Source organism: Rhododendron vialii, chromosome 2a, assembly GCF_030253575.1.
Source record: "Rhododendron vialii isolate Sample 1 chromosome 2a, ASM3025357v1".
Lineage (NCBI taxonomy): Eukaryota > Viridiplantae > Streptophyta > Magnoliopsida > Ericales > Ericaceae > Rhododendron > Rhododendron vialii.
The window spans coordinates 12,338,701-12,355,358 of NC_080558.1; the positions used below are offsets into that span (position 1 = coordinate 12,338,701).

The window sequence follows — 16,658 nt, forward strand, 5'->3', positions numbered from 1 at the left end:
CACAAATGAATAGATAGTAATGAGTTCTATTAGATTATGAAAAAAATTTAGATTTTTTAACAAAAAATATGTATCTTTTATAAGACCTAGGTTTGCGCGCCGGATGCTTATTTAGGGACGGAGGGAGTAAGTTTTAAAATGTGAATCGTCAAATATTTATTTCATAAATCTATAAGAGCTTGTTCGTTTTGGTATTTGAATTTTAAAATCCCAAAACGAACAAGAGAGAAATGTGAGTAATGATTGAGAGAATTTAATGAAAACTTGGGAGATAATCTAAAATCCCAAAACGAACAAGCTCTTTGTCGGGAAGCTCAATAGTTCGGATTAAGTTTTGGGCCCATGGTGATCTGTAAACTTCCAAGATGGGCCCGAAATTGGAGATTAGTTGGGCCACATAAGCGTGCTCAGCACACACGCAGGTTGAGGAACTGGATCATTTTTCCCACTGAGAAGCAGTCAGGTCAGGGCATCAGTTTGGAAGTTGAAGATATTCCTCAAGTCCGAAACGAAGTCAGATGCGGACACAGGTCTCTCTCTCTCTCTCTCTCTCTCTACGCGATGTATTTGTATGTCTGTGCGCGTTATACTGATTTAAATGGTTTCTGGAATCCCCCATTTGATCTCTCTTCTCTGTACTTATACATATTTCCTGGGTTTTTTAAACGAAAATTCGCAGGAGGAATCGATTTCATGGTTTCTGAAGTTGTTGGCTTGAAGGTGTATTTGACTGTAATTAGCCTCAGTAGTCAGTTTTCGAGAGAGAGAGAGAGAGAGAGAGAGAGAGAGAGAGAGAGAGAGGTTTCTTCCCAAAGTTCACTTGTAGGAACGAGATTTGGTGAGAAAATAAAATTGATTGTTAAAATATTGCAGCTCCAGCCCTCGCTCATATCCTGAACTAAAAACTTGAGTGAAACCCTCAAAGTGTACAACGGTGGGCTGGTGGTGGTGATGGTTGCTGGTGGTTATGGTGGTGGACAGTGAATCTGACGATTGTTTTTACCTGTGGTGTGAGACGAATGTTCTTACCTGTGGTGTGAGGTTGCTGGTGGTGGTCAATCATATTTAAGGCCCCCACCAGTTCGATCACAAATTCACAACAACAAACTTAAATCCAAATCTGCTACAGCTTTCCTTGGTGGTGGTGGGCAGGGTGGCTGGAGGGGTGGAGGTGTTTGGGCAGCAGCTAGGGACGAAGTCAGAAATTAAGCGTCTGGATGGCCCATACAAGTATATCCAAGAAAGAAGAGAAGTTACTTTTACAAAAATGATCTTTCGTGCGAAAGCATTATGAAAATTATTAAATTGTTAGAATTGAAGGTATTATGTATTATGCAAATAAGTGAAGTTTTGCTACATCTTTGAAGAAGTACTCACGAAAGAAAGAGGCGACAACGAGAATTCTAGAAAATGTGGGGGACCATTATAAGTACTCCAATTTTATTGGGATATTATATAATAGTTACTAGAAACTTCAGGGTGGCCATGGCAACACGTGGCCCCCATCTAGCTTCGTCCTTGGCAGTAGCGAAGCTGGCGGAAGTGGATGGTGGCCGTGGCAACTGAAGGGGCAAAATTAAATGTTTTTGAAATGTTTTTAGCCAAGATTTTAGTAAGTAATGTGATTGCTGTGATAGTGACTAATACCAAATGGAGCTTTTCCTTTCATCTTTTCTCACCCCTTCTTTTCTCATAAGGTTATAATGTCTTCTTGTAGTTTACATGGAGACACCCGTAGAGGACAAGTTCATCGCCACAGAAAGTTTAGTGGGAGCGAAATTAGATTTACTTGATGTTGGAACAAATCAAGAACCAAATGAGGGTATGTCATTTGAATCAGATGAAGCTGCCAGAGCATTCTATGATGAATATGCCAGGCGGATAGGATTCTTAACTCGAATCGTATCATCTCGTAAGTCAGAGCGTGATGGATCAGTTATATCCCGTCGACTGGCCTGTAACAAGGAAGGATATAATCGTAACAATCGAAAGACTGGGCCATGCCGAATTCGAAAGCGAGAGAGCCACAGGGAAGGTTGTATGGCAATGGTTCTCTTGAAAAGAGAGAAGCTTGGGGAATGGGTTGTGACAAAATTTGTTAGGGAACACAATCATCCACTGGAAGTTTCTTCGGAAAAATGGCATCCAAATCCAGTAAGTTTTCCTTGAAGCTGCAACTTTTAAAGTTCTTATATACATAATCTCCCTCTATTTCCTTCTACCTTGTTGGATGTATGTTTTGGTAAGTCTACTTATCCAGATATTGTGGAGATACTATGCTAGTATCTCAGCAAGACTATTTACCAAATTGAAGCTAAGAAGTGCTGTAACTATAGGATCACAGTATTATGGTCAACCTTGGAAGGTTAGAATAATGGCACCATACCTTTGGGTTATGATACATTCATAAACAAGCTTCTGTCTTGAAAAATTTGAGGACTATGTTCGCTGATACATTACGGTGAATTAGTTAGATTTATTCTTAGAATGCCTTAATCAAGGGCTTTTCATTGTAAAGGGACAAGTGACATCCAATTTAATCCACAAGAAGCTGTCGACTTCCGTTTCACCTTATTGTAACCATCTCTCCACGGGCTATGACCCTCATATAATAGTGGTGGTCAATCCTGCTGAAATGTAACCAAGTTTATCTCATTTCTAGGAACCATTTAATGTAGCTGTCATCGCTGGAAAAAAGAGGTTGGAACCTTGGTTGGGCTGCTTGGTCTGTCTTAAAGGACGACATCCTACTCCATTTGGCATACTCCCGAAAAAACGTGTGTCCCTCATTCTCTGAAATTTGCTTATTTTGTAAAATACCTCACTCTTCTGTTCAACTTTAACCCTCTCTCTTGGTGGCAACTCAGTTTTTTTTCTTCTCTATTTCGTAGCCTTTGATTTCTTTGTGCAAAAATCTAGCATGGTTCGTACAAATTGTGTCTTCAATGTAGTAGAAGTCCTTTCTTTATTTACGGTTTGAGAAGTCTAAAGTAGTTTTTCTATGCTATGGAAGAAGCCAACAAGGTGATGATTATTGTAAGTGAGAATTTTCTAAAATATTTGTAAAGTTTAACCATTTTGATCCCACTGTTGTCGAAAGTTCTCAAACCTACCACTATTTTCAATCTTATTCCTATAAATTCCCTTATATTGGAATAGCATTCAAGAAATTGGGAATCAAATATCAACAAACATTGATGGGAAGAAGTTGGAGAAGTAGTCATGTCCTAGGATTTCTTACACATCTTAGAAAAAGATACTAAAAAGCAAAACAGACCAAAACCACCTATGACATTTGGATTTTGACAACATTTGAACAACCCTTGGGCTACATTTTTGCCCTAGTTTTTTTGAGGTCAGAGCCTATTCCTTTCGATTCTTAATATTTGTGCAATCATGGTAAATGCATATAGAAAGTGTTTTTTCCTTCGGCTAAGTTTTGCATATCTTGACATGTCGAATCACCTGATATTGAGATTGCTAAAACACAGGTTGATCAGGAAAAGACTAATGGAATCCCCTTATTCTATGAAACCTTATGGAAGTCCGAAGTTTAGAAAACCCTAATTCTTTTGATCTGATTTGGTTGGTTTATGAAGGACATATCTTATTATACTTGTCTGAGGCTTGTATAAGGTCGCTTTCAAGTCATTATTCATGCACTTCTTGTTCCTTCTTACTTGTTTATTGCCCCTTCTTTTTATCTTTTTCTTGTCAAACTCTGTTTTTTCCGTTAACCAGTCATTATTTTATCTGTGTGGAATGGTGCGATTTAATTTATCGGCTGTCTAGAGCAATGCTATGCGCACACGTCGAAGCTGTGCACATAATTAAGGCTGTGCACAACAGACTTTCCTTTCTGTCTTATGGTCATGTGGTTTTATGTTAGAATTATTGATTTTTGTGAATTCCGATGGCAGTCTTTTGACAAGGACCAGAAGATTAGAGAGCTATCTTCTCAGCTTCGTCATGCAAATCAGCAGTTGGAAGCATGTCAAGAACAGCTAAGAACAATTATGGCATGTATGGAGGAACATACACAATGTCTATCAACAACGGTTGAAAGCGTTGTGAGCAATGTCAAACAAGTGGAATCCCAACAGCATGAAATTTCAGGACACTTGCAAAGTGACTAAATGTAAAGTGCAGCCTGTGCAGGAGTTCAAATCGTACTTTAATAATAAAGTAAGTTAGTAATAGTTACGTAACGTACCCACATAGAAACTAGAATGATAATTATTATTGATGCCGATAGTACATGCAAATTAGTATTACTGTTCAGTTTGGTGATTCATTTGTTTGCAATTAAAGATGTGCTTTATTTGTAAAGAAGTTGAGTAAGGATTTTATCCCAATCTTGATGCACAATTCCATAGTCAAGCACCAATTATGCCACGGATGATCACACTTTACACGCACACATCCACAGGCTTACAAAGGTGGAGGGCTCCATACACACTGCACTGCACAGTCTGCGTAAGTGTGTGTCTCTAGACCTTTTGTTAAGCTTTTGAGGTTGTCAGTGGTAGCAAGGGCAAGACCCAATAATTTGAGTTGCAATAATTTCTTTCCCATGCAATCTGGGGAACAAATAGGGGCGCAAGCAAAAAATTTATTAGGTGGCAGGTCACGTGATGTTTCAACATCTTCTGGTAGCACAATCACGGAGGGCTCTGAAAGATGTTGGGGACCACATGACTTTGCTTTAGAACCATTGAGTACTTTCTGCCGTAAACATAGTTCTATCGATTGATATGTAACGAAGGGTAAATGATCATTTTTTTTCTTACTCAATATAACATTTTACATTAGGTAATTTTGTCAGACAAACGTTTTCATGTTTTTCTTTGGGCTTTTTACCTCTTGGTCCAGAAAATAGAAAGTAATTTCCATTAGGTCTCTTCTAATTTATGAAACATTGAAACCCCCTGAAAGTGCCTAAAACCCTAAACCCTGAAAGTGCCTAAACCCTACGTTACCTTATGAAAGTACCTAAACCCTAGAGTACCCTACAAAAATGCCTAAACCCCTAGGGTACCCTAAGAAAGTGCCTAAACCGCTAAAACCCTATAATAGGAAAGTGCACCCTAAAACTCCTATAAAAGTGCCTAAACCTAAACCTTAGGGCTCTATGAAAGCGCCTAAATCTCAATCCTAGGGTACCCTAAACCCTAGGGTATCCTAAATCCTAAAACTCTAGGGTACCCTAATATCCTAAGGTACCCTAAAATCATAAAACCCTAGGGTACCCTAAGATTTTAGGGTACCCAAGGGTACTAGGATACCCTAAAATCCTAGGGTGACACTTTCATTAATGGTAAATGTATTTTTGTAAAAGTGGACCTTGTGGTAATTAAGTATTCCATCTCTCCTTAATGGGAATTAAGTTTCACTTTTCTGTACTTACAGGTAAAAATCTGTTTTTGTTTTCTTTTCCTGCATTATATATTTGTTCATTGTTGATTTGTTTCACCCTAGTACTTCAAGTTTTGAATCTCGTAATGTCCTACTAGTAGTTTTAAATTTTAGTACTTGGTGAGTAGTGATATGTTGAGTTTGGATTTTTGTATTCTCAAGTGTTACTGCCGACACACGAAGTGAAGGCCATTCATGTTCAGGACGATAAAGTCCAAGTATTTCAAAGTACTATTCACATTACGATGAATGCATTTCGGTCGCTGATGTTTCTCATTTCCTTTGTTATGTAATGAATAAGGGCATCTCCGCTCCACACTTACAGGGTCCCTATGATTTTGCCTACTGTTGTTTTCGTCATCGTTGTTATGGTCCCTATGATTTTTGTTACATAGATGTTCATTATGTCAATATAACACCACCGGTCATGGCTCTACTATTTTTAACCTTCTCCAAACCAAACCTAGGGACACTCAGCCATTAGCTAGCCGCAGCACACCCCCCCCCAAGTTACACGTAACCCTGCTATATTCATAACTAGTTCCATGCATATATATGTACCTAGTCACCTCACAAGCCAATGTCATAACTATTTTTTGTTGTAGACATAAAGACAAGACAAAAGAGTAAACAATACATATGGCTATAGGCCTCCAATTTATTTATGATAACAAAATTATTAGATTGCTTAAACATGAAAAGTGAGCTTGTAATTATAGTCCGGGATATTGCAATTACCATGCATGAATCCTATATGGCATGAGCATATGACAAGAATTGCCAAAAAAAGAGAACAAAATGAGGAGGTAATTACCATGTAATGAAAGGTACCCACCTAAACCACCCTGAGTAGGTTCAAAGGGGGAGAAGAAAATTGTACCGAAGACAAATGATTAATGCAAAAATATAACACAAATATGAAAAAGATTCAGAATAGACGAACAAATATACCAAAACAAAAAATTAAGAAGAAAGGGGCCATTGTGATGAGATATGCAATAAATCTAAACTTGCAATCAAAGTAGGACAAACCTTTAATTGTTGCAGGGTTGTTCAGACCATTGTTCAACTCCCCCAATTCAGCCTCTGCTTTCCCTTGCGTCTTGGAATTCCCGAGGAGTATGCCATTTAAGTTCTCTCCATAAAAGCTGGACATTAGGTATATGCTCAATAACCCAATAGTCTTGGCCTTTGTTTGGTTGCATTCTGTCTAAGAACTCTGTTGGCATACCGCAAAAGATAAGAGATTTGAGTTCTCTGAGGTTGCGGATACCGGAGGGCACCTCCTTCAGTTGTGGGCAAAATTCAATTTGAAGCTCCTTGAGAATGGGCAATCCCCCTCCTTCCTTTATTATAACTGAATTTAATCCCTTTAAGTGTCCGAGGTATAGCGACTTAAGCTTCGGAAACCCTCCGACGTTGAAATACAATTGTTCTCCATCATACCCGTTGAAGAAATTAAGTTCTATCAAATTAGGTAATGCTTGAAGAGCTTTTATTGCATGAGCACCGGTCAACCGTGACCCACTTAGATTTAGGGAACTACTAGATTATTGAGTTATCCAATTTGGCAACGTTTCCAAATGTCCACGCAAGTAGAGATGCTGAAGAGATTCGGGGGGAGAAGAAAGAGAACGCAAATCCAGAATCTCGTCACTGTTTGTAGCCTCAACGTTCAAAGATTGAAGGTGATTCATCTTCTCTATGGCGGTACATAGAGCCTTTCCGTGTTCTCTTTCAGGTTCAAAATATACAACTTCTTCAATTGGCTCAAATTTTCTAGCTCTTTGATTAAATCGTCATTTGCCTCTATGTTCTGCAACGTCTGCAACTCTTCTAAATGCCCAATCCCTCCTTGTATCACCAATACATAATTTTCGATAAGATGCCGCAAATTACGGAGTTTACTTAAGATCCCAATTTGAAGCACAGACACCTGCGAGTCTTTCAAGTTCAAAGTTTGTAGGTTGTGTAGATTTCCAATGGACTTCGGAACTATCTTCACTTCTGTCCCCTTGACACTTATGTATCGCAAATGAAGAAGATTTCCCACTTCTTCGTGAAGTTGATCAAGACGAGCACCCTGAAGATCTAGTACTTTCAAAAGCTTGAAATTCCCAGCTAGAGTACCCAATAACTGTTTCTTTGGCAACTCCCCCACCGAGAAAACAAAAATGGAACGAATTCTTGATTTGGTACTACTCATGGTTTTCAAATCCTTATTCGTTATGTTTTGCAGAAGCATTGACCATCGTCGAGTTTCATTGTTCCAACTTCGATCTGCTTCTCCCAAAATTTGGCAAAAACTCAACTCCTCACACTTTGCGAGGATGATCTCGTGGATTACATCATGTACCTGACATCTTTTAATTCTACCATCCAATTTTGTCTTTGAAACTTGAACCAAACTTCTATGTACGAGCTCAGTCAAGTGTTCTTCTGCGACTTCTTCCAACGTTTTTCCTTTCTGTCCTTCAATGAAACCCTCGGCTATCCACAGTCGAATTAGTCTTCCACGGGTGATTTGATAGTCCTCGGGTATTATGCCAAAGTACAAGAAACATGGTTTGAGGTAGTAAGGCAGGTCATGGTAACTAAGCAACACAATTTTTTGTGACATTTGTGAGATCCGAATTCCATTCTAACTCGGATCCAAGGCTATCATAGAATCTTTGCCATTTGGATTCAACCTTACTTTTAGTCGATAAGAGAGCGCCTATTGTCACAATTGCAAGTGGTAGTCCTTCGCATTTTCTAACAATGGCACGGGATACTTTCTCCAACTCGGGAGGACAATGACCACCGAAGTCCCGTTGGAATGTTTTCATGCAAAATAGCTTCCAAGCCTCCTCCTGAATTAGGGGCTCCAACTTGCAGACGTGATCCGATGAGGATTCCTTGCAAAAAGAAGCAACATTTTGGCTGCGTGTTGTAACAATTATTTGACTTCCTTTGCTGTTTTTGGGTAAAGCGAGTTTTACAACTCTCCAAAATTCAGTACTCCATTTATCGTCAAAAACAATTAGATACCTCTTCTGAAGTAAATATTCTCTCAGCATATGAATGAGAGAATTTTGGTCCATTGCATCGATTCCCCCAGGTGTGCACTCCTTTCTTGTCTGACATAGCTGCTTCATCACTCTTCTTAAGATGTCCTCCATCTTGTATGATTGAGAGACCAATATCCAAGCTTGGCAATCGAAGTGTTCAACCACTTTTTGGTTGTCAAAAATTTTCTTGGCAAGAGTTGTCTTGCCACATCCTCCCATACACACTAGTGAAGTGACCGTTCGGTTTGATTCTCTGATTAGCAGCCTGTGGGTCAGTTCTTCCCGGGTGGACTCAATGCCCACAACTTCATCTTCCTCAATGAAAAGGGATGCAACACGAGGGTCATCATGTACTTTCTCTTCTGTTTTAGTGCTTGACCAAGTTCTAAGGAACTAAAGCCATACCTATCAGCCCTTTTCTTGATCTCACTAATATTCATTTTGATATCTTGAATTTGAGAGGCGATATCATGCTGTGGCTTGAGTTTAGTGATTGAGCGAGCGAGTTTGCGAAGGAAACCGATGAAACCACGTCGTTGCCGATTTTCTGCCAGGTGAAGTATGTATTCATCCATGACATCCTCGATCTGGTAAGCCAATTCCCGTACCTGCTTCACCCAATTTTTTGCCCTTTCATTTTCTAATTTTGGACTTGAATCTGCATCTTTTAGGAATGATGTTATGCTTTCTAATTCAGCTTTGATGCTGGCAACTTCAGTGTGGATAGTCCTCAACAATTTCACTTCACCCGATAACAGCGGCACTAAAGTACTGTTGATAGCAGAGCTTACTGCAACAAGAGCCATGAAAGAAATTTTCCTGCTTAACACAACTTAATTGATTAGTTTCAGAGCTGATATAATTTTCTTGGCTGATTTAGTTGTTATGGGATTGCCCAAACCAAAACAGACACAATAGCACAAATAATAAATTAAGCAAAGAACGAAAAGAATAGCATGATGTAGAGATTTTAGGAGGTTCCCCAACTAGGTAATCAGGTCCATCAACGGTTCACAACAGTCCTATGATAGTTAGCAAAGTGGAAAACCAAAGCCAAATCGGAAGATCAAATAAGGGGACAGACAACACCTGTGTTTGAAACTACTCTTCATTATTCAGTAAAATGCCAGATGAAAGCCCTCTTTGAGAAATTTAAAAATGATTTTTGAACTAGAACAATTGTGAAAGAGGAGGCGGCCAAAGCTATTTTATCCATCCCTATTTCTTCTGAACTTCAAGAGGATGCTATGGTTTGGCATTTCAACTCTAAGGGGGAGTACAAAGTAAAGTCTGGCTATCATATAGCATGGGAGGCTCTCAACAAGGCTTTGGTGGAGGGTAGCAATCAGTCCTTTCAACCATCCCCAAGATCAGACACTTTGGAAGACATTTTGTGAATCTGCAAATGCTCCCCAAGATCAGACACTTCGGTGGTGTGCATGTATAAATATTCTTGCAACCAAGGAAAATCTTCATGTTGTAAGTGTTCATTCACAAGTTATTTCCCTCTTTGTCTTTCTGAACCTGAATCTGTTGAGCATTTGCTATTTACATGTTTTTCGACCCGCACTGTGGGGTTTGCTTGGTAATACTGACATTCGTGGGGCTGATGGTTCTATTCTGATGTTTCTATTCTCAAAACCAGGTGGATTGTTTGCAATCTGACAAGCGAGGGTTATCTATGTTGAGCAAAGTGGCAACCATCGGTTGGTTTATTTGGAAAGGCTGCAATGAGTTTGGTTTTAATGGTTCCCCAGTTAATCCTATGATAGTTGTTAAGAAATATGAGGGTCCGTGGGTGGATTATTCCCGTGCTAATTCTCTGGAGGAGCGAGGAGTTGATGATCAGGTTACGGCCACTACACCCCCTCCTGTTGGGTTTGTTCTGGTTAATTGTGATGCTGCTGTGCATGCTTGAAAGTCTATAGCTACTTTGGAAGCGATTATCTGTGATAGTAATGGCAAAGTCATTGATGAAAACTGAGGGTCCTTAATTGGGAGATCATTCACATCTGCGTTTGTGAGTTGGTGCATCCTTGGGACTTGGGAGTGTGATCCAAGATGTCAGGATATTGGCAAAGGGATTGCCCTGGCTCTTCTCGTGGATAGGTCGTCGAGGAAATGAAGCTGCTCACTGGGTTGGAACCTCCCTCAAACGGTGTGTTTCCTTCAATGTCTGCTCATCCTTTTCCGTTGTCTTCTATTTTGGATTCTGATGTAGCCTTTTTAGCATATTTTCTGAAGTTTAAAAAAAAAGGAAACTAGTATAAAGGGCCACGAAAGTGTTGCTGAAGGTTCTGAATAGCGTACCTACCAATTTTTCTGCTGATACCGTAAGTACCAAGTGATGTTTCAGTCTTATTAAGGCCATGAACAAACTTGACCACTGGGTTACGACCGGTTGGCTCAGTGGTCAAAAGTTGAATCTTAGGGGTTGTTCTCTCATAATTCTTAGCTTTTAATCCTCCTAGGTGGTCTCAATTCTTGCAGGGACAATCCGTACGTGGCTTTTGTCCCATTTTAAATTGGTCACCGCTAGTCAACGTTAAAATAAGTCCATGGATTCATCGTAGTGTGCATAAGCAGTCCAGGACACCCTGGGGTTAAATAAAATTATGGATTGTTTTCCTCCAATCCAATGGAATTAAGAACACTAGTCTGTAATCACAGCAGTACATGAAATCTATTGAAAGATTTGATGATTGCTTGAGGTGAAAATGAAAGAGATGCATTTAATGTACATAATATATAGACACAAGTAAATAAACATACGGAAAGAAAGTGCAGCAGGAGAGGGTAGATGATGAATTTACCTCTATTATGACAGATTTTCCAGAGAATGAAAGCAGAGAAAAGAGACCCAATATTCCCAAATGTAAACCTGAAAAAGCAAGTGAAAGTATGTGATGATAATTTTGAAGATAACAAAGAAATGGTACAGCTTGTTTGGGTCTGTTCTGTAGATTCCTTTTGTTAAGTCAACAACTGTCAATTCTACGTTGGTCCACTCAAAAAGAAATTCTAGTTTAGTCAGCAGACTCAGCAGTATATGATACTCCAATCTGATGGCACGTGAACATTTTTCTCTGGGTATAAAATACTCTGTTTAAGTTTAGATAATATCCGTCAATTATTTTATATAACAAAATGTAACTTTACGTGTTAATAGATGTTAGATCAAATTGATTTTTGACAGACATTTACTCCTATTTTGAGATTTCGCAAGATGAACGGTTTGCACAATTTATTATACAGTAGTTCGGATGTGGCTCATAAAATGAGAGTTTTGGAGAGATATGGAGGAATGAGGTATAAAGACGAGTTGATCTCTAAATCATCACACTCTTGTTTTTTCCTTACATATTTCCTTCCTTTTGTATATTCATAACTAGCCCCTTTAGAAACTTTTCAAAAAAAAAAAAAAAAACTAGCCCCTTTAGAAGCTTTTCAAAAAAAAAAAAAAAAAACTAGCCCCTTTAGAAGCTTTTCAAAAAAAAAAAAAAAAAAACTAGCCCCTTTAGAAGCTTTTCAAAAAAAAACAAAAAACTAGCCCCTTTAGACTCCATGTAAAGGGTCCATAACCAAATAACTTCTCCAATATCGATGTTTTCCTCTTTCTGTAGAACTGTAGAAGCAGAGTGAATTGTTTTTTCCTTTCCATTGCAATGAATAAAGATAATTGTCTTTGTCGGCATACTGTACCTCCTAAATTAATCTTCTCAAAGTTGAACCAAGTGCATACGGTAAGAAACCCGTTCTTACTTCTTAAAGGCACTACAAAAAATATTGCAGTTCATCTGAGCAATCTCATCTATTCAAATAAAATTGAGGTGGAGTTGATTTCGATGCATTATTATTCGAACAAAATGGAGAAATGGGGCGTAGAGAGGAGCTGATTTCGTTGCATTATTCCGTACTATATTCACTCAAACAAAATGAAGACTAACAATTCATCTAGCTTTTTTGTCTGCAAACAAAAAAAAAACAATTCATCTAGCTTTATCATGTATGCATATGCCCGCAAATCTCACATTGATATTTCAAGCATAATACATTCAGAGAAAATATCTTTTTGAATGCTCTGGTACTTCACAAAGCATTCTCTCACTCCGTCATTGGATTTTTTTGATAATATTATGTACGAAAAACTCTGCGTACAATGAAAACTGAAATGTCACCCTAAGCTTATAGAGTATTACACTGTCAACTGATATTCACATACAAAGCCAAGACTAAACATATACTAATGCTCTTACATTCATCCCAGTATAACATCCTTGTGTTTCGAATACAACATAAAACGAAAAAATTCACATGAAGTTGAAATGGCTTTAGGGATGAAAAGGATAACAAGCCATCGAAACTGGGAGGAAGGAAGCTTAGCTACACTAGAACCCAGAAAACTGAAACCTAGTTGTTGTTCAAAAGCTAGTCATCACCAAGTTCAACATTTTTCATGGTGTTAACCACATCTTCATCTCTAATTGATGAAAGCTCAGCATGTTCCTGAATATCTTTAAGGGTAAATTTTATAAATGGTCCCTCTAGTTTGCATGAATTCTCATTTTCGTCCCTCTAGTATTAATTGTGTTACTTTTAGCCCTATAATTTGCATTCTGTCTCAATTTCATCCCTCTCGCTTACGGCGTTAATGAAACAAACAGAATTGGAGGACAAAATTGTCATTTCTCCTCACAGAGGGACTAAATTGAGATTTCATGCAAACTAGAGGGACTATTTCTACAATTTTATTTTTTACTTTTGTTTTTGCAAATAAATTAAAATACATCATATGTAATATATTTCTCATCTCATTTCATATAGAATAATCAAAATATGTTGAAATTTTTTAAAGTTTTTCTTGTATGTATCACAAAAAAATATGAGAAAATTCGAAAAGCAACCCCTATGTTAAATGTCTTGGTATTGTTATTTTTTTTTCAATTGAATTTTCACTCCCGGTATTTTCTTTGTCACATGATTAAAAAGAAAAAGTTGTTCAGTAGTATTTAAAAATCTTGTAATTGTGTTTAATTAGGAAATGAAACACTATTGAATATTAAGAGATCAAATACATTAAAATATGGGTACAAGTGTATTTATTTTGAGACTTACTCATAAGATCACTCAAATAACAAATAAACATGGATTTTGAACATTTTTTTTTATCAGGTGAAAAAATAAAGAGATTATAAGATGATACAAAGACATTAGCTAAGGGGTTGATTTGTGCATTTTCTAATATTTTTGTAATGTGTAATGAAATATAAATTTTTTCAATATAGTTCAATTACCCAATAAAAAATAATTTAGTTGTCAAATACATTACTTATGGTTTTTTTTTTATTTACAAAAAACGAAAGTAAAATGTATAATTTTAAAAACAGTCCCTTTGGTTTACATAAAATCTCAATTTAGTCCCTCTATGAGAGAAAATGACAATTTTGCCCTTCAATTCCGTTTGTTTCATTGATGGCGTCAGGGAGAGGGACGAAATTGAGATGGAATGAAAATTATAGGGTTAAAATTAATACAATTAATATTAGAGGGACGAAAATGAGAACTCGTGCAAACTAGAGGGACCATTTGTAAAATTTTCCCTATCTTTAAGAATCAAGTGAAGTTGTTTCCGGAACATTGAGACTGTTCTCTTTTGTGCCGCAGTTCATTGTTAAGTTCAAGTATTTTCTTGTCTTTCTCTTCCTGCAAAAAGCATTGTAGATACTCAAGGTCAAGAAGAATCTAAAAGATCATAACTAGAACTAACTGTTTGATGCGTGCTGTATAACACTAACTAGCCAAAACTGAAAATATTTCAGCCGATACTTTACACAGCAATTGAAAACTTCTAGACTACGAGGAACAAATTTCCTACAATTTGGTCAAATTTCGTTCTAATTTTTCAAATTGCGTGTGTTTTCTAAATTAGGAATGGGCCTCTTCTTCTGGCAGAAAATTGTGACATGGACTTTGTGACTGATATTCAAAGGAAAAATTATTGATTTTCTTCTCTCTGAAACATCTACTTCCCCCCTCTCCATGGAATACCACATCCCACCGACCCCACCACCATCTCCACACCATCAATTCCCCTCTGGAATTGGTTACAAGTGACAACTGTGAGGTTCTTTCGGCAAAAGATCTCATGACATTTTGAGCACCATCTTCATAAGGATCTCTCTTGCCATCGCTTCTGTTTCATCTCCCACGAAGAAAACTCCTGCTTTTCAACAAACCCATTGTACATGATAAAACAAAAACTACTTTTACAAAAAAAATAAAAAATTGTTTCTTATAGTTTGACATAGAGATCAGACGACTGAAATTCCGGTTGTGCAGTTGACTCCACTGTTCTGTATGGTTTGACATAGAGACTGAATCTCTTTTGTGAAATAGAACTACAAAAGCTTTCAGGGATGAAACTGCCGACAACATGCTAATCTTGGTTTGCATACTTCCATCAACTGGGGATAGTTATTGGCAAGACAATGAAGAACCAATACAATAGCAATTGACCCTCAATAACCACTAACAATGGCCACGCGAACCTATTTTCAAACCAATGTGATTTGTAGTAGCAACCACATTCCCAAAAGAAATATTGCCACCCTTAGCCACTACCATACCCGAAGCAGTTAAACTTTAATGCAACTCTAGAGCAGGCGCAGCTACAGAGCATATCAAGAAAGTTCCACAAACAGGAAACCAATCCCTCAGAATTATACAGCAATTAACCAGCGATATACAATACATGTTCAAGTAGGCAATTTTCCACCCAATTTGTCAAAGATGAAGACCCTGTGACGCTACCAATTAAGTCATAAGGTATCATATTTGACACTTATTTTTATGTTGAGTTAGAATGGTCATAAACACCATTATGTACTATATTGAATTTTATACAAACCTCACTGAGTATATTTACGGGTGGCCCAGCAAACTTACAGCTACTCAGCTAGTCATTAACTTGTGACCGTGATGTCGGACAAATATTGTGACTATCCATGTACCTACGTCCTTTGCCGCCAGCCTTATCATAGCTTTGCACCCTTCTCTTGTAATTGGCCTCGGGGGAAGAACCCGCTCTTTCTTAAGTGCAGGTTTTGCAGCACAAAAACCTTCTCTTGGACACAAAATCACATCCTATTATAGCCATGTTCATTTGAGAGTGTCGAATTCGGTTTGCCGGTACGGTGAAACGGAAACCTGTATGCTTGGCATATCCCTAATAGAAATCCCTTGCAGCATCTAAAGATGGAAAAATCATTCCAAGAAATGGTTCAAACTTATCCGCTTGTAATCTGCTCGGTGATGGTTCGATGAAAATTAATTTCCATATGAGGCACAATGCGAATCACATCTGTGTAACAGCTCATCCTCTTTGGATTCATGTTCACCAAAGTTATTAAAAGTTTCATCGTCAGACCCCTCTTCAGTTCCAAAAAAATCATGTCCACCAGATGTTCCTACATTAAGTTTCTTGCTTCCGACATAAATAATTACAAGCATTAAAGAACATCAAGATCCCCTAGACCTAAGAGTTTTGCTGTTAAAGTGAACAGTTTGTACGACTGCTTAAACTCATTGGGCCTTCCATGGCTACATGTATCATTGATTTAATTGCCACAAAAGCACTTAGGGTTTCCAAGAAAAATCATAAATTTTTGTAGCTCCACAGCTTTAGAAAGGGATGTGAAAGCACACAATGTCCCTAGTCCCTACAGTCAAGCTAAAAGGTAGAAATGGAGTTTGTTACCATAACACTAAGTGGATTGCTACATGATAAGCTTGCAAATCAAAACTACACATGCGTAAATTTCCACAGCCCTTGAATCTTGAGTCACCCATTAAAATTGGAAGAGTCACATACCAATACAAAACAAAAATCCAAATATATGTACATATCTATATCAACTTGACATGCAGAACAAGTTCTTAAACCACATAAAATCCACCCCCAGAATGGCCTAAGAAGAAATAAATATACAATTTGAGCTACCCCTTTACTGCTTAAACAGTGAGGAAGAAACATTTATGTTCGAAGTTGGTGATTTATCCTTAGGAATAAGTATCAACCAAAGAATGGTTATGAATTAATTAGTTTCTCCACTACAATTAAAAACACCACAAAAATTTTGCAAAAGAGTTTCCCTATAAACAACAGAGACATTGTTGGCAACTCATTTCAAGTGT

At 37.8% G+C, this 16,658-nt stretch overlaps 3 protein-coding genes across 3 annotated transcripts; 1 reads left to right on the forward strand and 2 right to left on the reverse strand.

Annotated features, from left to right (window-relative positions):
• Window positions 1-370: 370 nt before the first annotated feature.
• LOC131316219 (protein FAR1-RELATED SEQUENCE 5-like) lies at window positions 371-3,874 on the forward strand. Its single transcript, XM_058345528.1, has 3 exons — window positions 371-530; window positions 1,718-2,154; window positions 2,663-3,874. The coding sequence occupies exons 2-3, from the start codon at window positions 1,723-1,725 to the stop codon at window positions 2,795-2,797; spliced, it is 567 nt and encodes a 188-aa protein (XP_058201511.1). The 5' UTR covers window positions 371-530; window positions 1,718-1,722; the 3' UTR covers window positions 2,798-3,874.
• Window positions 3,875-6,206: 2,332 nt separating this feature from the next.
• Window positions 6,207-11,396, reverse strand: LOC131316215 (disease resistance protein RPM1-like). The gene is made up of 2 exons (XM_058345526.1): window positions 11,279-11,396; window positions 6,207-9,284 (listed from the first exon to the last, which is right to left on the reverse strand). Exon 2 carries the CDS (start codon window positions 8,682-8,684, stop codon window positions 8,010-8,012), a length of 675 nt encoding a protein of 224 aa, XP_058201509.1. The 5' UTR covers window positions 8,685-9,284; window positions 11,279-11,396; the 3' UTR covers window positions 6,207-8,009.
• Window positions 7,118-7,621, reverse strand: LOC131317138 (putative disease resistance protein At1g59780). Its single transcript, XM_058346708.1, has one exon. The coding sequence runs from the start codon at window positions 7,619-7,621 to the stop codon at window positions 7,118-7,120; it is 504 nt and encodes a 167-aa protein (XP_058202691.1).
• Window positions 11,397-16,658: the final 5,262 nt, after the last annotated feature.